The sequence below is a fragment of the Athene noctua genome, chromosome 4 (genome assembly GCF_965140245.1).
Source record: "Athene noctua chromosome 4, bAthNoc1.hap1.1, whole genome shotgun sequence".
NCBI lineage: Eukaryota > Metazoa > Chordata > Aves > Strigiformes > Strigidae > Athene > Athene noctua.
The window spans coordinates 55,817,962-55,842,030 of record NC_134040.1 but is presented as its reverse complement, the minus strand read 5'-3'; the positions used below and the strand labels follow the sequence as shown (position 1 = coordinate 55,842,030).

The window sequence follows — 24,069 nt, the reverse complement described above, 5'->3', positions numbered from 1 at the left end:
ATTCAGGCTTCCCACATGTGGTACTGTGCATCCCTCAATCTGCAACTGGTTTCCTTACCATAATGCTGTCCTCTCTTATAACGTCACCCAGGCTTGATGACTCACAGCCAAAAGGCCTCTGCTGTCAGAATAGCTCTCTCCAGACTGGACAGTGAAGCAAAGATCACAGGCTCTTAAAAAGTGTCCCTCTGAAGGGCCAAGGCAATGAAAACCTGGGAGCTGCAAGTGGCTGGTGAAGCCTGTATTATCACATTTTTACAAATGCACTGACTACTTGGGGGCTGATGGGAGACAAGAGTCCTAAAACCAGCAATTACTTTTCTCAGAACCCTTTCTTTTCCATTCAGTCTGGAGTCCTGCTGTACAGGCTACCACTCTGACTGAAACATTATAGGGTTGTTGAAACCACCAGGAACTTGCCTCTCTTAACCCCCAAATGCCACTGAGCCATGCTAAACGTAGGAAAACCTCATGAGATAGAACTTGCAAAGAAGCAACACTACATGGGGGAACAGTGCAACAGGCACTTGCCTTGCCTTAAAAGTTGGAAGGGAAAATGGTGCTGCTCTTGGCTCAGGTAGAGCAGTAGCAAACTCAGCACTCCTGAAATTGTTCAAGGTGCACTTACTGATGGAAGCGTACTGAAACAATGCTACTTCTGGCCTCCTGTTCTAGGTAAGGTTATTCCACTGCTGTGCCAGCATACTCAAGAAAGAACCTGCTCCATTTTAATTGATACTTGCTGTATTCTGAATACTGCACAATTGTTTTCAAACAGAACAGGCTGAGAAAACATGTTGTATGTGTTTACACAATAAAATTCCCTACACTACATTAACTTTTTTACTAGCATTGTCAACAGTTTCAAATCTCTTCATACTACAATGTTTACAAAAGCTCACATGAATTATTTCCAAACTAAAGAGTGGTTAGAATAAGACTAGTGGTTCTCATGGTCATTTCCGGTACACGGTTCCTACAGTCATGATAGGATCACATGCTGGAATATGCATACTGAAATATGCATAGCAAACAGAAAGTGGAACAGCATGACATTCATGCCCTGGATTGAAAAGGTTTGGCTCTAACTGTTCATAAAACTGGGTCCCTAGGCACAGCTCCACCAAGCTTGATCACTAACAGCTTCCATGATCCAGCTTCTGCAAGCAGATTTGCTGAGATATCAGTATGGTTGCCGGAAGATGAGCAAGATCCTAGCACACTGCACAGACATCAGTCATACAGGGCTAACAAAGGCCAGTGGAGACAGGATAGCTGGGAGAAGTTGGACAGAGAAAGTGCTCTACAGTGACTTTAATGAGGTGGTGCTTTTCTGTAACTTAAGAGAAATTTGGCTTATCTAGCATTGAATTAAAAAAAAAAAAAACCACCAAAACCAAAACCCAACCAAAACCAGACCCCCCTCTTGTTTCCAGAATCTGTATATAAAGCAGAGAAAGAGATCAAAGAAGGTGTTCTATGGTGCCTTTCTCCCATTAAGACACAGTATGTGTACTGAATTTATACTGCTCCATCTCTGGCACACCTCCCAGTGCACAGTAAATTCTTTGGAGCAACCCAAACATTTTCAAATTCTTGTCGTGTTTAAAAAATCCCAACACAGTTGGATGTTGGAGGCCAAACTTTTTGCTTAGCAAGTGTAGATGTTTACTACAGCTGCACAGACTAAAATATACAGAGCCCAAATTATGGTCAAATCTGGAAATGACGTTTCCACAACTGCCACACTGTGACCAATCCTATATATATTGCAGTTTATAAAAACAGCTACAGCACTCGGCACTGTAGAATTGGAAGGTTTTTAAAGCACACGCTACAGTCTGGCTCTGTTGCATGAGAAGAAACTGAAGAAAGGTTGTGAATAAGTCCACTGAGGCTCATACAAGTTTTGAGAACTAGGAAATTGTTAGAGAAACTGAACAACTTCCACCACAAGTTTTAATTCCCCCCCCAGTTAGATTCAAATTTAGATTCAAATATTTCCTATTAAGGAGAAATAACAAGCGACACAGTCATCATTACAAAGAAGACATGGAAAGAATCTGGATCTTGCAGGACTAATACACTCCTAGGAGATAGGTATGATTATGGCTGAGGACAGCCTCTCAAGAGCTCAAAGACCATTTGATTAAGTTGAATATACAGGGCCTTAATAATTCTGATTAGCTGCAGGAGCTATAAGTTGACTACTCCACTGTGGAAACATAAAAGCAATTTCCTTTTATTACAGCAGTCCTCTTCCTAAATTCAGGCTTCGGAACAATTTCATCTAGCATAAGAACCTTTAAACTATTTCTGAACACAAAGACTCTCTTAGAACTGCCAGAATCTATCAAAGCTGGCAAACTCAGAAGACCAAGAAACCCAATCTGAAGTTTTAATTGTTTCAATAGTTACCAATTTATTTTTATATAAAAAAAAAATGGTAGCAATGTAGAATACAGCAATATTTTCTGGTTCCACACACGCAGGTTGTGAACATTCCAAGCAATGTGTACATTTTGGAAGGAGACTAGACAAGAGGATTGACCAAAATTTTACTGAACATGGGAAGTTTTTTAAAAAAGATTAAAAATTAGATATCAATAGTGTCTTCTTAATATTGCTTTCTTTACTGAAGACTGAAAAAACACTTGACTTTACAGATAGGGTTAAAAAACAGGGGGAGGGGGGCAGGGAACAAAAAAAAAGGCTGCTACAACACTGCCATACAGTCAAAAAAACCAAATCATACTTCAATATTTGCATACTTGATAGCAGCATTCTCCCACTGAACCATATGAAACTACAGGAAGAAAACATCAAAGCAAAAAAATAATATGGCAGTTATCCATCAGTATTCAGAAACCTAGAATGAAGTCACTAAGTAGATGAACACTTATTGAGAATTAATCAGTATCTACATTCTTAGTTGTTTCCCATTCTGCTCCAACAGAAACGCGAAGTTGAGCGTCAGCTTTGCGTATTTTATTTTTGGCCGATTTGAGTTTTTTCCAGTTCATAGTTCACTGCATGCTTGGAATAGAGGGTCATTTATAAATCCTTCTACACAACGAACTTTAAGTAGACAGCTGAAAATAAAATGTACTACTTGTAAACACACAAAAAAATACAAGCCTTTTTTTGTTTTAAGTGAGCACTGGTTCCAGATAGATTATCTTCGATATCTACCCCTTTCACCTCTGTCTCTGTCCCGGTCACAAATTCTCTCTCTCTCCCTTTCCCGATCACGGCCTCTGTCCCGTTCTCTGTCTCTTCTATTATCTCTAGGACGGTCCCGTTCCCGCTCTCGGTCCCTCTCCCGAGGCCTGCTTCTTCGACCACTGACAACTGCTTGTGTGCGGCGAAGAAAGTCGTCTACTCTCATGTCGTAGTCGTGCTGTGATGAAAGGACAGCTGTTTTTCTTTCCCAGATTAAAATCCCCTCCCTTCCCCTATCCACAGTATTGGCCATAACTATTGGGAAAGCCCAATGTTTAATAAATAAATAAATTTTATGTCCAGCATCCAAAAGTACAAATTTATTCTTTCATCTTCAGGGCAGCACCATATCTATGCTTCCACTGTGCAGAAGCTGAGGTGTAAATGCCAGATACCAGCAAGGGACCTGAAAGCTAAACAGCCTTCAAAGCCAGCTAACCGAATTTAACAATCTGCCCTGTTTTTTGGCATACCTGTAAAAAGATACAAAACACAAACTTTTCTGCTGATAATCTGTTGTGCATGAGCACAAGCAAAGTTACAGACTTGTAACTTCTAACCATAATCAAACTGGGCTTCGGCATGAAAATTTTCAGAGCTAGACAGTTGGAAGCCATTTTAAGCACACTCCTCAGGTTAAGAGTACATTCTGAGAATTTTGCACTTCTACATCACCTGGGAAAGAGAGAGGGGCTTTTCAAAGACTGAATAGAGACTTTCAGTGTCTAAGTGATCTTTCCAAGGAAAACTAATACAGGTCTTAAAAATACAGTTTATCAAAGTCAACACATCTCAGGTTAGGCTACATCTGTACCCCAAATTCCCACTCTGGCCTGCAGACTCACATTCCCCTCTGTCTCTGTGAACACTTACTACTCGTTTGTCTCTGTATCTTGCTTCATGTGGTACAGGATGATGTCCTGAGTATGGAGGGTGAGCTTGAGGTGGAGGTGCATGGTGCTGATAGTAAGGGTGGTGTGGTGGCTGCTCCATACCTGGATACGGTGGCTACAAGAAAGTTACAGGAAGTTTGTTGAGCGTTTCAAAACAAAGGAATGCACACAAGGCTGAGTGCTGGGAATTAAGAACAGAGGTTACTTTCAGTAAGATGGAAGACATGACATCTAAATATATCTGACTACAGGCTCCTACCTGAATGGCAGACTATTCTTCATTATGTCAGCATGCTTTACTACTCCACCATTGCTTTTTTCAGAGTTTGGCCAACACCTTCCCCAAACCCACCTTCTTTCCACATCTGGCTTGAAGTGACATTGTACATAAAATTTCTGCTTTTTTTTTTCTTTAAAATCTATGCATATGGAATGTGAATTTTGTCCAAACCTCTTACAGAAATGAGTCTTTTCAGTACCATTCCTTATGAATATATTCCTATTTTAAATGAACAAACTTACTTTGCAAGACAAATTATATGACAAAAGGCTAGCAGGTTTGTTTGTTGTTTTTTGTTTGTGGCTTTTTTTTTTTTTTTTTTAAACAAGACATCTCTTGGCTGTTCTCTTCCATTTCTTCAGTCAGGAAGGCCTTTGTTTCCCATATTACTGAAGCATCTGTTTGCATTGTTGTCACAAAGGAAGAAGGTGGAAGTGCTGGATTTTAGGATGATTACTTGAACAGTGTGCAGAATGGGAAGAGGGAAGAAAAAAAAAGGAGTTTCTGGAGGCTTAGCTGTGTTTGAAAAACCATTTTCCTCCCAGTCCAACAACTTTGTTCATTTCCTTCAGTTACGACAAACCTGAGTTGCGTTTCAGCCGAGAAAAATGAGACTATAATAGCATCTCCATATCTGGCTCTGCCTTTTGCTAATTCACAGGATACAAGAGTCAAAAGACTCATTACAGTTATCCAAAATCAGGACCCTCAGGGCCAGAACTACTAAATATAACCAAAATAACTAGTTATAATGACTATTCCTCCTGACATGATGGCAAAACCATAGCTGTACAAGTAAGTTATCTGTAAATTTCCATGTACATAGCCGTAGATATGAGCACTCATACATATGCTCATCTGACTGGGAAAAAAAGCGCATTTCAGTGGAGGCTGCAACACAGCAAGACTTATTTTGATTATGGTGTGCAGTACATTCTGCTACTTTCCTGCATGCTTCACTGCCATAGCCAAAAGCAAGCCACTGCACAACACCAGAGCATGCCAGCCCGTTCCACAAGCCTCTGCAGCAAGTCCACCTCTGATGCATTTGCTATTTGAGAGAAAGCCAATTACTATGAATATTTAGCGGAATACAAAGTTTCCTCACATCCTCCTGTGTAAGCTAAAGGAGGGTTCTGCTATTTCCTCAGAGCTTTCAGTTTCAAACCAAGGCAGACTCTTGATGCCATACTGCTTACTAGAATGCTGGACTATTGCTGAGAGCTAAGTAAATTGCAGAATACTTGACATAATAATTTCTTTCCCTGAAAATTTTACATAGTTACAGCAAAGATACGTTTTAGGAAAAGGGAAGAGTTGAACGCACATCGAATATGCTAGGCTCCTAGGAGGGGAACAAAAAAAGCCATTTTCTACAGAGAAAAACTGAATTCAACAAGACACAAACCATTCCTTGCCATGGTGGTGGCGGTCCCATGTTGTGGAATTCCCTCACGTAATCATTGTAGGACTAAAATGAAAGACAGTAATATTAACATTTGTGATGAGTGTTCTTTGGAAGCGCAGAAAGCTGAATATAAAAAGTTCCCCCAAAGTCTGCATGCACCAACTTACCCCGTTTAAAAATACATCTCGTCGAACTCCTGAAAATCGTCTGTTGGGAATAAAAATTTGTAGAACTAAATCCAATTTATCCATACAGACAAGTTACCAGGGCATAAAATGAGTAACATGAACACACCTTACCTGTCTACTTCAGGATATCTGGGATCCTTTATATACCCTGTTCGAACATCAAGCAGTATTAATTCAGTTTACCATCCATCTCAAGTAAACAGTCTTAAAAAATATACTAATTAGAAACTGTCCTTTCATTTTGTAGAGCTATGAAGTTATGTCTACCTGTCATTACCCTCACTTTCAAAGTAACTCTCAAAAACTTACAACTTCTTGTAGGCAGAACAGAAAAACAGTATAGTGTGGTAAAAAAAATGCTAGAGACATACCTATAGGAACTTACACACAGTACAAACAAGGGGCTATCTGCAAATAAAGACTTGAATTTTAGTTAAATGAACTGGGAATACCCACAAATTTGAAGGGTACCATCCCTTGGCAGTCAGCACATGGCTGCTACTACTTACTAACTGTATACAGTAGAATGTGTTCATGTGGGCAACTCTTAAGGCTGATTTACTAATTGGTTTTGGATACAATGTTACACAGAAAATGAAAAACAACCAAAAAACATCTGGAAAAGCCTCACCAGGCAAAGAGTTCTTACAGCTTCAATAAATCACAGGAAGTAACTTCAGAGAGCTGATTAAAATGGTGCAGAACACCAGGCATGCTTATGCTAATAAAATAAGCTCCATTATTTTAAAGAATTTTGTTCCATACTCTAAACAATGGTCTTAGAAAGCCAAGGACCAGCAACAACACCCTTTATGCATTAAAGAACATAGGCTTTGCAGTTAAGCTGGACAATTAAAAGCAGGTTTTTAAGAAAGATTTAGAAATCTACTACTGAAACAATGGAGTAAGTATTTCTAAGAGCAGTGAAGCAAGATTCAGTAAATTAAATGCAAGAATTTCTTAATAATTGCTTTCTGAAGAAAAAAAAAAAGTCTGCAATATTACCAGTGGCGTTGCTGCATTATTGCAGCAAACATTTCTTTCTGGAGAACAACAAAATTCCTTTCTCAAACTCATCATTAGACCCTCTTGTAAAATGCAGTCAAACTTCCCCCTCCCTTCCTCACGTCAAACTTGTAAAAAAATTCTCTCCGCTAATCACAGGCTGCTAGTCAAGCAATCTCAGCTGAGTTTCCCAGTTGGAAATTTCTGATAAACATTTTAATTTGATGATTAGTGCACTGACAAGTGGGTCAAACCAATTCTTGTGCCCATATTAACAAAGTGCTTGAGATGATCATTCACAACAGTGTACGCAATTCTGAGGCTCTTAGAAGAACTCAAGACTAGATTAACTCAGCTTGCGCTCTCAAACCAGCGAAACAGCGTCACTGACTTCTGAGAGAGGTGGGTTAAACTATCAGGCAGCACTCAGAACAAGTCCCATTTTTATATCCCAGTCATTTCAATATTTTACCTTTGAATTAATAAGGATACACTAAAAGAGAAAACACTTGTGAATTGGTGCACACAAATCTTCACAGTAAGATATTAACCTGGTCTTTGGTGAAACTCAGGGGGATAGTCAATCCTTGGTTTCTTTCTGCTGTTATGAATATCATAATCTTCTGGTCGACGCCTACACAAATTAGATATCAAAGATTAAACAAGGTTGCTTGGAGCATTCGTCACAGCAGAATACCTCACAGGAATAGTTTGAGCTGCCTAGGATCTCAATTCAATAATTCTGAATTTCATCTGCTTCAAAATGTTTTACAGCTTTAAATTTGAACTCAAATAATCAGGAATAACAGTCCGATTAAATACCCTGCACTGTTAACTTTCTGGCTACAGAAGCTTTGGTAGCTAAGGAAGGAACTCTACCCAACTGTACCTTCATAGCAAACAAAGGGTAACAAATTTGTCTGAAATGAACTCAGGCTTTAACATTGCACTTTCCAAATTACATTTTGAAACAACCTATTGGTTAACAAAAGAATTTACAGAACTAAATACAGTCAAAATAGATGGCAAAATATATCATTACAGTCAGAGGCATGGACATTGCTGTATTTGTTAGCTATAGGGTAAAGAATTCTATAAAAGGTCTAGTTCCTTAACATTTATAAATAAAACTCTGCATCCTTTGTGAAATTGCTTCTTTCACTGTAGATCTTCTAACTGGGTAGGCCAGTGATATTATTTCTAGCAATTTCCCTTCTAAGCAATTTACCAGCAATGCATCTGCGCCTTTCACAGAAAGTTTAAGAATGTTTAAGCTTTCTAATAATGAAAATAACTGAGGCTCCTATCTATACAAACAGCTCTTTTACGGAAGAGATATTATTTTTTAAGAACTTCGCTCTTGAGGAGGAAGTTTGAGTATAAAACAGTTACATTCCAGTTGCTGTTATGTTAATAAAGAACTGAAATCTGACTTCTAATTTTGCTCCACCAAGGTACATAAACATTAATGGGAGGCTCCCAACACTAACATAACAGTGTTTCTAAGCACAAAGCAGCTACAAATCCATCCCCTTCCCCCCACCCCAGCAATATAAATTCTTATGACCAGACAAGAAATTAACACTTTCTTAAATCACTTAATTACTGTGCAACTTGCTCACCGAGTAACAAGCTCATGTAGCTTTTAGTTTTATAGAGTAATTTCTCCTCCCCCGTCCCAACTTCAGTCTTTAAAGCCCACCATACCCAGTTACTAAGCTTTTTAAAATGAAAGAAGATTCTTTACTATGAGCAAAAAGCCCAAAAACCAAAGCAGTTGCATCTACAGCAAAATCAGATCAAGGAAAATAAAAGCTGGTGTAAAGAATAAACATACCGCTTTCTTGTAGTTTTGAGAGTGCATTTACGACCGGTATAATATATGATAGAAACAGTTCATATAGTAGTCCAACTACTGACTTTAAGCTGTAAGCCACATACATAAATGGAGGCCCTGGCAGGCTTGAGAAGGTGTGGTGGTGTTATATGTATAGTTTGCAGTCCATTGCAAAACCTTCACTTGTATATACTTTATTGCACTGGAAATCTCTTAGCTTTACTTCAAAAGCCATCTTGGTGTTCAGTCCTTTAAAGCCAAAAATGGGGGGGCGCTGCCAGGTTTCCTCCTACCTACTCGTTACAATGTCCTTTTTTTAAGCTCAAGGAAATGGGGACTCTTGTTGGGTATCTGTACCTACCACAGGATGTTTCCACAAAGAGGAAACTTAACCATAGGTTTCAGCCCAAACCATACATCAGTCTGTATGCAAAGTGGCTACACGGGGAAAAGGTGTTTGGCAGAAGGGCTAATATCAGTTCTTTGCAAAGACTTCTCCAATTCTGTAACAAGTTATCCCCCCTTTTTTTCTGGAAAATGATGTTAAGTTCATATAGCAGTGATCAATAACCATGTCGATCCTCTAAAAATACTTTAAGTCCACAGGTACTGCCAGCATCTGGAAAGGTTGTATATACAGACACAGCAACAGCCATTCTTTTTGGTTTGTTGCCGGGTCTCCAAGGGCCACTTGATCCCTTTTGGAAAGAACCTACTGTTTTCAGAAGCTCAGCAAGATGTGTGAATTCAGTGGTTACATGTTAGAGAATATTTGGCAATGGGGTTAACACATCACGGTGACACAATTTGAAACAGTCCCAATAATGCTCCTCTTGAATATCAAAATAACTTAAATATTTTATCCTCAAAATGAGGCGGCATCTTCTGCAAAATTCTAAGTGATCCTTATAAAAGTCCCATATTTGATAAGGCTTATCCAGAGACACACCTGAAAGAAAAGGCTTTTACAAGATATTAACACATTTTTGGCATATAAATATTTTCTCCTCTCCATCTAGCCTGCTCATAATCAAGCCAAGCTTACCTACAGCTAGCATTACACGTTGCATTAGCTCAATAAATAATCTAGTCTAAACTAGACAGCACTTTAAGAGCTTTTTTTTCTGCAAAAGCAAAGATCCCCATTTTCCTCTTGAAAAATGACAGACCGGGGAACCATGTGAAATCCTCAATGAAGCCACAAACTTGTCCATGCAGCTTGATTTGAGGATTTTCTCTCTTCTTTATCGCAGGGAAAGCTTTGACGAATCATATTCCTCCATCACGTTATTCTGATACATGTGCTTATTATCAGTCCAAAGAACGTTTCTAACCTTCCCACGTCCCGAACGGGATCTCGACGGGATGGGCGTCCTCTTGATCGGGGTTGTGAGTGCATTCTTCTCTTGTGCCTCATTTTATGAATGACTTGATACAAGTCAATACTTTCATCAGGAGGGAAGAGAAGACAAAGTTGGGTTCCACATTCCGGCTCAATTTCCTAGAATTAGTTAGAAGTTCAGTAGTGGTTTATAAACTGAAGAAATGTAACTCTCCCCAAATACATCGACAACATACATTTAAAAAAAACCAAAAAAAACCCCGACACTTTGAAGAGATTTCAGTATCACTAGAGACAGAGCAAAATTCACTTACATTACCTTTCACTCTTTAGGCACTACTTAGAATTTTCATAAAATAGTCCAACACTTGGGGCAACCAATATCTTCCCATGATACATACAGGCCACATCAGTGTTTTGCTACAAAATCAGAGGACTGTTTTTCATCACAAAGAAAATGATCACCTATTACAGAGAGAAAAGTGACACAGGTAGGAAAAAAATCCATCCCAGCTTCACATATAAAGCCATGGCCTGATGATGTTGACTATTACCACTCAAAAGGGAGTTCTTCAGTGTATGAGAGACAGGTCCATGAGAATACCAGCTCAATGCTTGACAGCAGTCAAAACAAGCAAATTGTGTGTTCAGGATTATCAGGAAAGGAACACAGAATGAGAAAGTCATTATACCACACTGAAAGTCCATGTTCCACCTACACCTAAAATACTGGGTGCAGTTCTGACCCCTGCATCTCAAAAAACAGGGGGACAGTAGAAATGAAAAGCTTCAAAGCTGTGCACCAAAGATAAATGAATGAGTGCAACAATTTCTACATGTAACGACTGAGCAGGTCAAGTCTCTCCAGCCTAGAATAAAAGAGGAATATATGGGGTACAGGGGACAAAATGGATACGATGGGAGCGTCCAACATGAGTTGTCTGGAGGAGAGACAGAGATCAACTTGTTGACTCCCTCTTCCGGTACAAGAACCCAGGGCCATCAGTGAAGCTAGCAGGAGCCAGGTACAAAACAATCCAAAAAAGTGCTTCTTCAACCTGGTGACTAGCAGGGCAGCAGAACGCCTTTTACAAAGGATGTCGTAAATGCAAGCAGCTCAGTGTATGTCCTCAGATCCATTCAGGGTTACACAAAATTTATATGGATAAATGACAATCACTTCAGGAAATAACCCGAGTTGAAAAGCAGGGAGAGCAAGCATCAGACAATGCTTGCCCAGTACTTAACAGTACAGCAATTTTACGAAAAAAGATGAAACTCACATCTGGATTGCAACTCTATAGTGAAGTGGACAAAACATTAAAAAATTTATTTCCCTGACCATATAACAGAAACAAAAGCTAACTGAAATACCTTTTTTTTTTTTTTTTTTTAAAGTTCACACTAAATTAAAAACAAGACCAAAAATATTGTTTTACTTCTGTTTCCAAAAGTGAATGTGTCTGTGGGCAAAATAATGCACCGTCTCCATTCTTCCATACAGTATGGGGATTATGCAACTCCCATCTTGCCTTAAGAAAGCAGAACCCATTATTTTAGTCAAGGATGGGTTACTTGATAGCAGCAGCAACATATCGGTACCCTGCTATGTCTGACAAGACAAAGAGCCACCCCACTTAAAATTTACTTAGCATATACTTTATAATAGTAGAGTCTATGCTCTAAGCAATACAGTGTGTATATATATATATATATATGTATAAAAAAGCAACACAGAACACAGCTGAAAACACCAGAACTTGTTCTAAAAAACTGATGCTATTTAAGGTTGCACACCATACAATGCAAGGCACGCTACATTTCAAATCCAAAATATCACATAGTTTTGAAGCATCAAACACTGTTTAATCACAAAGATGACAACAGAATTGGCACTGTATTGTTTTCCATTTCCTTCTTTGGCAACAACATCAGAAATAAGCTCAGTGCCTTTGTCACAGTACTCTATGGCAAGTAAGAAGTGATCTAAAAAGATTCCAAATCTTCTGTACATATAAAGCTGAAAGCAAGCACTAGAAGATGTGGGTTATAGAAAAAAAATAAATTAACAAACCTGTCCATCGCGTCCAATCTTTACTGGCTTATGTTCATTCCAAGGATTGGTCAGGTGAGCAGACTTAGTGAACGGCAATTCACGCCTAAATATGCAAGTGGCATCATTTATAGTTTTGCCTCCATTTTTCTTTTTAAAAAAATTTAAAACGCATAAAGCAGGACATTACATACAAAATCATCCCGTTACCCTTTGCACTGTCAGGTCTCTGAATGAACGTATTAGTAACTGAAGATTTCACTTTGACCTATTCCAATATTAACTTGTATAGTCCACGCTATGATAAGTCTATCTTATTAAAGGTATTTTTTTAGTCTTTGTAAAATATCAAGATCATGCTTGCTTATTATCTCACCATCTGAATATGCTGACCAGTCTCTACGTGAGGTGGTAGCTCATGGTACCCACTGAAATAAATCCCTGAGCATCTGACCTAACTATGAAGCCAGAACCACTTTGAGCTGCAGGTGGGAGTCAGTAACTTCCAGAACACCTTTCTGACCTAGATTTTTCTCTAATTCAAAGTCTTACCTTCCCTGTATTTAGTCTTTTTGGCAGCCCAAAGTGCTTGTACAACCATGAAATATATTTCACAGGATTGATATAGATCTTTTTCTTAAGAGAGATTTAAAACCTCTTCTGTAAGACATACTCAGGTTAAATCAGTGAAGATACTGCTCACAACCTATATGTTATGCAAAATATCTGAACTATTTCATATGTTATTTTAAAGCAGTCACATTTTCTTTTTTCAGCCAGATGCCAAGATATCAGATGAATACAGGATTTTTTCCTCTCTTATCCACAGCTGCCTATTCAAGTGAGCAGTTTTTGAGAATAAAGTTTTCTGTCTCAGTGCAAGAGATCAGTGAAGGAACACAATCAAGTTTTAAAAAGCTCTAAACTAATTAATTCTCTACATTAACTCTCTATATTGAAAAAAATTAATATAGGAACAGACCCGACTCCTAAGCTCAGTAACATGGAGGCATTGATTTGGGAAAACTGGCAAACAGATCTCTGATTGAATTGAATTTTCAGAAGGATGCTGTCAACACTTGAGTGAGCAATGCACAGAAATGGTATTATAATGTCTTGTTACTAAATAGCAACATAAATGAACAATTATTTACCTGCAAATCCAGTCAATTTTAAAGACACCTCCCAACATTTTTGCATTCATTCCTGCAGGCAGCACCCAGTGTATAGGTGATCCTCCATGATGGGACTCTGAAGACAGTCTTGCAAATCCTGAAGGATTTCACATTAATTGTAACAAAGGCACAACAGAAAAACTACTGCACATAAAACTCACTTTCACTTACTTACCTTGGTAATAGCTCACTTTCCTTACCTTGGAATTTGCCACTCTCTCTTACAGAAAATATCAAAATAACACTCCTCGCTGATCTAAATGCAGCATTAAGCTTCTTTTCATTCACTGGAAGTGTCGACCATACTCCCTGAAATAAAACAACCCCCACCCCACCACCAAAATATAAAAGTTCATCTCAAGTGATTTAGTTAGCAGAAGTATATAGTACAGATCAGGAAAACAAGACTAGACTAGCGTTCTGGGACAGAAGATAATGGAAAGAGAACAGTATTGCTAAATTCACTGCTTTCAGAAAATACTTTTAGCCTGCCCTATGATAAAACTTTTAAAACACTGGCCTTTCAATCTTTGTTTGATCACTGCAGATGCATTTAGTCCATCTATAAAGTTTCATTTATAATTACAATGACGGACAGATACATGAAAACCTTTGCCTTTAATATTTTTAATGTATGACTTTAGGAGTCATGTATTATATAGTACAAACAAATGATGAAAAAACGGCAGCATATATACTGAAAGGTGGGCAGGTGGACTTCAGTAGCCTTCTTAGTTTGACAGACTTGTTTAGGACAGCTTCCAGACTTTAAAACTCTTTTAGTGAAAGGCCAGAAACATGAAAGACACCAGACCAACATTTTGAACTGGCAAGACAGCTCAAAACATCTCAGCCTCTCACATCCCCACCTACTAATTCCTACCTTTTCCCTTTCACCAGCCATTGTGTAGCCATGCACAATAAAACCCTATTTGTTTTAAGGTACCAAACTGAGCTGAGCTATAGAATACCAGTTTGCAGCATAACTTTTCAGAAAGATTATCTCCCCAGTCCATTCTAGGAAAACTCAGAGGAAAAGCTTATGCTGGTTTAATATGTTCAGACTTCAGATGACTTCAGAATATGATCTAGGATCTATCAAAGAAAACATCCCTTCCTTTTTTATTCTAGATATGTCCTACTCTGTCTTCAGATTAGTGCTTGCCTGACTCTGACAACTCTAGTCACCAGAGAAGTATTTGGGTTTTTTTACAAGCTTTCAGTCAGATGTATATTGCTTTAGGCTGTTTGCGAAACCCTGCTGTGAACTAGAACAGCTTACTACACTGGCATCACAAAAGCCAGTTCCATGAAAGTGCAATGGCAAAGCACTGATTGATGCCTGTACACAGAGAGACAAAGCACCCACTCCAAGAACTTTAGGAACAAGGATACTGTTGCAGCCCCAAGGGTGGATGAGGCACAGAAAGCATACACTCCTCTAGAGAGCTGAAGCAACCACCAGTCAGAATAGTGTGCACTGCACAGATCAGACCCAAAGTGGAAGGGGAAGGGGGGCAAACCTGTCCCGGAATTTTAAGATTCATTTAATCGTTTTAAAGCTATTCTATTTTAGAAAACATTCATTAATATAATCCCCTACTTTGTGTATATTGTATAACAGTAAATCAGCTATTTTCTCTACAAGCTGTTCCAAATAACACATGCAAATACAAAACCACCAGAGTGGCCTAGCACCATTCCTCAGCAGCTGAAGTCCAGCGCCCTGGAAGCCCTCCCAAAAAACTCCCTTACATCAGCACTGCCAAGCACACATTTCTGTAATATGGCTTTACATCCCTGAATCAACTGAAAAAAATTACTGTTATAGCATTGGATGAAAGCCAAAATAACCTGAACCTCCTCACAGTACAGCCATATGAACACAGGTACTGATGAAAGGGAGAAAATACCATCACAGCATTCCCAATGGAGGCTGACTTAGAACATTATCAAGCAGACCTTGAAGCCCCTTTTTAACCTACTCTTATCAAGATAAATGACTGATGGTCTAGAAACTTTTCTAGGTTACAGTAGAAACAGAATAGCTACCCTTGAAAAATCAAGGAACAATAGCTTTCATCCTTTCAAGATCTGAGTGATGGAGAAAAGAATGTATCTATCTATATGCTTTTCTATAGTAAGGTGTGTGTGTCTGAAAACAGACAAAGTGATTAGTTTGAAAAAAATTCAACATACCTTTGCTTTAGCAAGTGATACATTTTCATGGTTATTACTCTTGATGAGAAAGAATCTTGCATCTTGGAGAATGTATTTAAGTTTACTTGTTTGGTCTGAAAAAACAAAGTGTCAAATAAGCTGAACTGTAAATATTTATAGTTGTCAAAAACATTGTTTTGAGTGTAGGTAGTTGCTTCCTTCAAAATACACTGTATCCCACCCAGTTCCTACCTATGTATTATCACAGTCAACCACCCAACTTGAAGCATAAGCTGTAGAGCACAAAATGCCAGGGGAAACCAAATCAAAACTAAAAATTATAATATTCAGATAAAGAAAAAAAATAAAAAAATCAGTATGATTCAGTGATGTTCCGATATACAGGACTTATTTTCTCACTTAAGAATCTTTGGATAAATACTGGGTAACATTTGTATCAGCGTGAGTGGCCCAACAGAGAATGCTGAAATGTTCCTCTTTTCAGATGTAAGCACTTTATTTTTTGCTTTGCCACCTCTGCAAGGAGCAAAGTGACTGAACTTTTTGCATATTGCTCTAAACAAGTGCAAAATCAAGATTCACTTGTTATGCTCAGAACAATTATGCGCTCAAAGTGATTTATATCGGAACATTACTACTTACAGGTAATTTAATGAACAGAGACGATGGTTTGCTATGGGGCATGCATTAAAAATTCAAATTTAAATGATACCTTTTTGGACAGCACGAACGGAAGATGATAATTTCTCATGCTTCTTTTCTGAACCTGTGTTTAGCCAAAGTACATTTGTTCAGATTGAGCCTTAATAGAGATAATATACAATTTCTACAGCCTTGTCACATACAATTTTCATTCATGACAAATTATGCTTTCTAGCGCGCACCCACACACACAAAAAAATACTATTCAATGTGCACGAGTGTTTTGTTTTGGTTTTTTGGTTTTGTTTTTGGGTTGTTTGGTTTGGGTTTGTTTTTTTAAAATAGTATTTGAACAATTTCCTACTCAGAAAACTAGTCACTGAATCATCATCTTCCAAGTTAAAAAAAAAAAAAAGTGAAAATTCCACTTAAGCAACAGAATAGCATTAAAGTAACAAGAAAGCCTACTTCCCCCCAAAGGTATCCACACACAACATGCCAGAAGTCAATACCAAATCATACAAAGCTACATATCCCATAAATCTCTACAGCCAGTTACATTTATTTTAGATTACACATTAAGATTTGACGCAAGTCAGGATGACAAGCAATAAAAGGAAAGAATACCTGCATATGACTCTGATGCAGAACTTCCACTTCTGTCAAAAACAATCGGAGAGATACCTCTAGCTCTCTTCCTTTCCTTCTTTTTCTCATCTAAAAGAAAAAACCCAAAACATAACAAATATCAAGTGGCAGGTAGAATTGAGATAAAAGCACCGAGACAGGAAAATAACATCTGTAATAGTGAAGTTAGCATTTGGCTTGTACATGAAAATTGTGGTTGCTGCCCCAGAACTATCATGCACAACGAAGTAAATACTAATTACTTAAGCTTTTCATTCACGAAAGGAAGACAAATGTCACAAATCTAGTAATTCTTGCAAAGTTTTGAGAGACAATTTATCTTCTAGGTGGTTTAGCTTTTCTCTCCAGCCTTCAGCCAAATTTGCAACACAGAGCACAAACTGTGTTGCAACAGTGATAGAGGCTCATTCACTCAGAGCTCAACAAAATGGCAGGAAGTATGAAAAGAAAACACCGTGGCACACAGGCAACTACTTCCACTCTTAAAAGGGTTATACGATAGAGCTTTTTAGAACAGTTATTACAGCCTAATTTGTCTTGAGGTTACACCTTTCTGTTTTCTAACTCTAAACAGCAGAGCTAAGCCAAAATAGGCATTATGTTAAACAGGATGACCACCTATGGAGATTTCAGACAAGGAAGATACACAAGAAGAATCTTAACAGGATTGCAAGCCACGTTCTCAAAAAAAACCACCCCAAAACCCAAACAAAACCAAACAGTCAAACTCAAAAGCATTTACATCATTAACGCTTCACATCTGTAAGTTAGGACCAGTAATATACAACTGTGAAGCATGTGTTTCTAGTTTCTGCTTAAAACATTTCTCTAAGTTCACTCTAATAGCGAATAGTTTCAACTTAGGTTTAGATTCCCTATGCTAAAGGCAGCCGCTATTTAAGACTCAACTATCCCTCCCTCAGGAGATGGTGTTTCTACTACACCAGTCTGCCTGGTCACTCATCAGGATGAATACAGAACAGCTCAACACCAACTCAAAATTAATCGTATGAGAAAGGATGCCATTAGATACCTAAGAAAATACTAATTCTGACATTTCAAAGCATTGAACAGCAAGGACAAAGCAATCAAGAACACTATTAATCCTCAGCGTGGTAATACTGATGATATTCACAAGTTTTGGCGTAAGGAAATACCACTTTTCAATAGATTTTTTTTTTTTCCTTTTTTTGCCTGTATTTTATAATTAATATCTTACTGACTTGTGCTACTAAGGCTTACTTTTGACATAGTCAGGAAGTGGTTATTTTTAAAAGCACCCGAGCTTTCAATAGCAAGGCATTTTGTGTTACCTACCTGACGCATCTGAACCAGACCCAGATCTGACTGATCCATCTGTGAAAGAGGCAGATTCAGAATCAGAATCACTGGCTTCACTTCGTGTGTCATAGTCATTTCCTTCCTTCTGATCTCGCTCATCCTGTTCATATTCTTCTTCATCCTCCTCCCCATCCTCTTCCACCTCTTCATCCTCCTCCCCTTCATCATCTTCCTCTTCTTCCATTCCTTCCTCCTCGTTCTCTGTATTGCCTTGTTCAGAGGAACCACTACTGCCAGTCTCGTGATCTGAACAATATTCCTCAGAGTTCACCTCTTCTTTAGAAGAGTGGCTGGATCTGCTTGGTCTTCTATCCACATCATGCCTGATTCTCTGATGTTTAAAGAAAAAGTGAATCAGCAGTCATATAACACTGTCAGGATGCACACACAGTCCTAAGAGAATGTGCCTTATAAAAGTCTCATATAATTGCTCTATTTATAAGGCAGCAAGAATATTTAATACCTCTGAACCATCTGGTGTAGAAGACTTCGCCCTTCTGTCAATATCCCTCTTCCTCATGCAAGTTTTGTCTGGTTGTCCTTTATAAGGTTCCCTGGAACTGCTTGACATGCGCGTCTTTCGATCACCATCTGGGCGCTTGTTTCTATCGGATCTCTGGTACTCCTCATTCTTGTATTCTGATACTGGTTTTCCTTTTGTACTCACTATTCTCTTGTTATTGCTAACTGATGAACTAGGAGGCTTTGGCATCATCTGCCTTGATGAATGCACAGAAGGTTTCTGTCTCTTGTTTTCAGCGTTTTCCATCCTGTCAGTTTTTCTTTTTGATCCTTAAATAGAAAGAGATACCAAGTTCAATGTTATTCTGTGTATCAAACCAAAAACTGTGCAGAGGCTCCTGGTTTCTCTACTTTGGTTAACTTCCCTGTGGCAGTCATAGGTAGCATCTTCTACTTGTAGGCTTTCCAACAACACTCAAAACTGCTTGTTAGGAACAGCTCGTGTTCTAAAATATACATTTTACTTTAAAAGAGCAATCCTTTAGGCTTTCATAGGCGTTTGCTAAATTTTATATATGGGAATGCTAAATTAAATGCTTACGGGATTGACATTGACCTAAAGCCAAACCAGGAACTGACCTGGAACCAAACTTATGGGACCCTCTTGCTCCATTTCTACTTCACTTCATCAAACCAAAACCGACAGTCATCATGCAGCAGCAAGTGAATTCACAACTAGCCAGACTCAGCAATTGCTTCTGAGACAAAAGGAAACCTAGATAACTGTGTGCTTGGAAGGTCAGGTGAAAAAGCAGGTGTCCATGAAATAGAGACTTTTGGAACTCCTTCACTCTTTGAATCTGGTTATAGGAGTCACTACTTCAAAGACTTTAACCCTAATAAGAAACTGGTTTTTACCATTTACATGCCCACAGGATATCTACTACCAAAGTCACCTACCCTTTTTCTCACTTTTATCTTGCTCGCTGTCAGGGTTATACAACTCATCATCTTGATCAGGAGCATCAGTCAAAATGTCATCCAGAACATTCAGTTCACCATCTAAAAACAAAGTTAAAAATAATTATAAAAAGTCCAGCTACGTAAACTACAGTAGCAGTACTATTTACAAGCCCAAACATTTGCTTTAGGGTTACAGATCTGCCACAAGGCAAAAATTAACGTCCTCTTGATTATTTCCACAATTTCAGTTGTAAGGATCTAACAAAGCGCATTAAAGAATTAAAATACGTCACAGAATGCATTTAGGCCTCTGAATAAGGTCCAAGTTGGCTCCTCATGTCATACAAGCTTTGCAGGAAAGCTGACCTACAAATGAAAGCTTAATGAAAAAGCCTGTACAATATTTGAGATAAAGGAGACTAGGAGATACTCTGAGTGCCATAAGCAAAGAGGAGTGACCACTCATCTCAAAATCCTAAAGATCTTGCACCTTAAAATACCTCCCTTCCTACCCCATTATTTTTGTTGTCATCGCTGCATTAGAAGGGTGAGTTTTGTGGTTCACTTACAAGTAGAAAAAAAAAATGCAACAGGGAAAGTTAGCAAGAGCGTGAGCTAGGTCACCCCACTGAAGAAGGGGAAAGTAGTACTTATTTGCTGCATAATTCATTCTGAGCCGTTCTGAAAAAAACTACAACTAATTCACGTTGGTGAAAGGGTAAAAGTTTAAGGAAATTCATGCTAGAAGCAGTAAATGACCACACTTGGTCACGCAACTTTTAAAATTTGTCACTGTTTCTGACTGTTTCACTTTGCCTGAAAACAAAGGATTCACCAGCTTAAAGACAGCAGATCTACATCTCAAGCAGTAAAAGGAGTGAAGTAAGACCAAGCATGCAAAGGGAAAAATAATAGAAAATATATTAATTTTGGAATCTCATACTTCTCCTAAACTCTGAAATTCTTAGCTCTTTTCACTTTATATTGCTACAACTGACTCTACTTTCTGTGTTCAAGAATATGAAAGCAGAGCAAACTCCAAGGATTCAGCTAGTTAACAGTATCTATAGAAGACACATTGTACAACCTAATAAAGCAGCAGGTAAGAACTCCTGTACTGGACAAAATCAGGGTAAGCCAGCAAACGAAATTCTCCAGAGTTTGGCAACTTGTGTACCTCAATCTTGAGCTGTGCCACAAGAGAAGTTTTATAGCTTGATATTAATGAAAGACACAATCTGTACGAGAAAAAAAAGGTAGTACTATAATTGTATCTCTAGTATATACTACTGAATCTGAAGCCAGCATGTGTGCTAGCTTTCCTGCTGGCATTTCTCCACATTTTATGTGGTAGGGAAAAATACAGACTGAATGCACAACTGCTGTAGCTGATGCAAAAGGAAGCAGTACAGAGACGTGGATCAAGCCTTTCCCTGGCAGTTTACAGTTAGAGGGCATTTAAATATAACATGAAGCTACACCATAATTCTCTTGGGTACCTCCCTTTGTGTTTGTAGATACCTATATATCCACAGCAAATATTCTTGCTGTTACCAATGAGATACAGAAGTCAGATTCATGGCTGTTCAACTGCTAAACGCAGGCTGCAATTTCCTGGCTTGCATTATGCTTCCCCACGGAAGACCAGACAAGTTCAAAGAATGAGATTTTTTTACTGGAGACTAACAAAAAAGATGTGCACTAGGATTAGAATATTAATTATATCACTCATCTCAGATTACATGTATTGAACCTTAGTTTTGCTTCCCTTCTGGTGAGGCAACAGCATACTTGAGTAAACTAACTTTCACCTAGCTACTGCAGTAGCATTCAGAGGTGCTTAAAGACCCATCTATCAGCTGGTTCAGAAACAAATGAGAAAATAAGGAAAATTTAATGAAATAAGCAAGTCTGACACATACTGACACTAAATCCCTTCCAGTTTAAGTGGGCCTGATGTATAGTTGGAACCTTAAACAAGTACAGGAAAGACACGAGCAGGATGAGTTCCCCTCACACCCCTTTCTGTAGATACGTCTATCGGATTTATTTAAAAATAAATTTCCAGATTTATTTAGTAGTCTGGTGATGCAAAAAGGGCAATCTGAATACACAGTTCCCATCTATCACTTGACCGACTGACTTCCACAAGATGACTCCACCCACTGAACCGTCACTTAGTGTTCAACCTGGTAAGCTGAATTATCTCACAGATCAAGATAAGCATCAAGAAGCACAAAAAGATACACAGAAAAACCGGTAGAGGACAGATTTCTTACAGTTCATCACTGCTGAAGGAGGAAGGTCCAAATAAGTCCTTTTCATTACAGACACTCCCAACCGGGGTCTCCTGCAACTCATCTTTCGTTGATTCAAGGCGTGTGTGTTGGATCCTTCCACTAATAAATTTAACTCACCTGAAACAGCAGGGAAGTAACCTGGGGAGGCCATTTTTCCTCTGCTGGCTGTAGCTGTTAAATCTATTCAGGGAAGGGTCCAAGCAAAAATCTGATTTGGCAAGCAAAGGAGGTAAGACCAGGCAATTTCAAACTAAAAGGGTATGCAAGACTTATTTCCACTTTTTTGAAGCAGTGAAATAGAAATTCTCTTCCAAAAGGAACATAAAAATAACGTTGCATTTACAGTAGAAATAACTTCAGTTACAAACCAGTGTGCATCAGTCAGAATCATCCCTTTCACAGGACAGAAAACTAAAAGCAAATTAAAATAAGAAATATAGAAACATTTCTTGTCTGCTACTCATGACTTGACCACTGCTAGTAGTTTAAACACCCCCCCCCCCCCCCCAAAGAATAAAAAAATTCAAGCCCATCCGGCTAAATGATTATACAAGTAGAAATTTACAGATGACAATAGCAAACATTCCAATTTCACTGTTTATCCAAGGTGGCACCTCACCTCTGTTTCAACACAACCTGATCGTATCCCATCCCACCAGTCTTACAATAACACCGTTAAGAATCAAACGCCTGAAATAATTTTACTCATCAGTTTTAACAAAATCCAGTGGGACTTCTCCATGTGAACTAGTTTCACAATAAATATTAGAGAGAACAAACTTTCACCACTCTGTAAAAGACATTTTATCCTGCAAAAAACTTTTCATGAAAAGTATTCCATGGAAATCCAAAACAATCTAAACTAAACCACAACACCACAGTGACCCTTTACCTTTTTTATAACTTTGCTGTTATCTGCACTAACCACCAAAAAGCAATCTCCATCTAAACTTTGTTTCTAATTCTTAGATAGGCTATTTTGCAAGGACTGACTCATATAACCTTATAGGCAACATGTGGATCACTTCAGCTTCCATGTACACTGACAAGCAGTTATAAGACTTGTGAATATACATTACCCCGCAAACGTTTAATTCCTTTAATTCAAACTTATTTACCCACAGTGCCCAGAAAGCATAACTGACTGCAAAAAACCGAGCAAACACCACGAGAATTGCATTCCAACGTCAGCTTCTGATTGCTAAAGTAACTACATCCCTCAGCAGAAAATCCTGTAAAAATACGGCTAGGGATGCAAATAGAATTAAAGAAAAGTAGATACTTTCTGCAAGAAGCAGCAATAACCCACTGCTAAAAACGTTAAACTGATGGCCTACAAACTTACTCCTAATTCCTACTGTCCAAGTCACCTTGCCCCAGGCCCGCTGCCGCCAGGGCATCACGTTACGGCACGATGGCCCTATCGCCTCCAACACCCCAGCACACAACAGGGAGCACTTCCCCACACGCCACATCTAAAGACTACGAAAATCGTTCTCGAAGAGGGCCTCCCGGCCCCACCGGCGAGCCCCTCCGCTCTCCTCACGGACGTCTCCCAGAGTGAAGGCCCAGCACCAACATCCAAGCAGGCCCCAGGCAGAGGAGGCGGGTTGGGAGGGGGGGCAGGAATGGCTTGGGCGGGAGGGGCCTACCTGGACCATCCCCCCTCCCCAGAGGCTAACCACTGCCCCCACCCCAGTACCTTTTTCCTCCCGGCTATCAGCCGCCATGCCGCCGCGACGCTTCGAGCGCCTAAGATGGAGACTCCCTCTTCCTGCACGTAACGATTCCCTCTTCCCAGAATGCACCGCTTTGTTTACGCTCCGCGCGTTACAGGGCGGCGCGTGCGCGGAGGGAGGGAGGGGGCGGGGCGGAGCCGAGCTGGGGTGTGCTCGCGCGCGCGGGCGCGGAGCCACGCGTGAAGTTGTCCCGCGCGGCGCCCGGGGGCTGTGGGGACCCGCCGTGGTTGTCTGTCGGCGCTGCGTGCGGCGTCGCTGCGTGGTCGGGCCCGTCCGAGAGGGTGGCCCTGAGCTGTTTCCCCCGCTGGGCGAAGAACTGTAGCGGGAGGGAAGGGGTTTCCGCCCCCCCGCAGTGGGGAGCGCTGAGGGGAAGCCTCCATCTCCTGGCGT

The 24,069-nt window shown here is 39.4% G+C and overlaps 1 protein-coding gene across 4 annotated transcripts; it reads right to left on the bottom strand.

Moving 5' to 3' along the window:
• Positions 1-2,402: 2,402 nt before the first annotated feature.
• YTHDC1 (YTH N6-methyladenosine RNA binding protein C1) lies at positions 2,403-23,732 on the bottom strand. 4 transcript variants are annotated; one of them, XM_074905413.1, is made up of 18 exons: positions 23,643-23,670; positions 21,920-22,057; positions 19,638-19,739; positions 18,679-19,007; positions 18,192-18,546; positions 16,854-16,943; positions 16,297-16,350; positions 15,603-15,697; positions 13,604-13,712; positions 13,383-13,500; positions 12,250-12,334; positions 10,168-10,334; positions 7,548-7,630; positions 6,103-6,139; positions 5,971-6,010; positions 5,804-5,866; positions 4,096-4,230; positions 2,403-3,400 (listed from the first exon to the last, which is right to left on the bottom strand). In XM_074905413.1, the coding sequence occupies exons 1-18, from the start codon at positions 23,668-23,670 to the stop codon at positions 3,176-3,178; spliced, it is 2,253 nt and encodes a 750-aa protein (XP_074761514.1). In that variant the 3' UTR covers positions 2,403-3,175. The 4 variants fall into 4 exon arrangements, with proteins under 4 accessions (XP_074761514.1, XP_074761516.1, XP_074761515.1 ...); XM_074905415.1 differs by lacking the exon at positions 21,920-22,057 and having other exon boundaries at positions 23,643-23,732; XM_074905414.1 differs by lacking the exon at positions 16,297-16,350.
• Between the last annotated feature and the right edge of the window lie 337 nt (positions 23,733-24,069).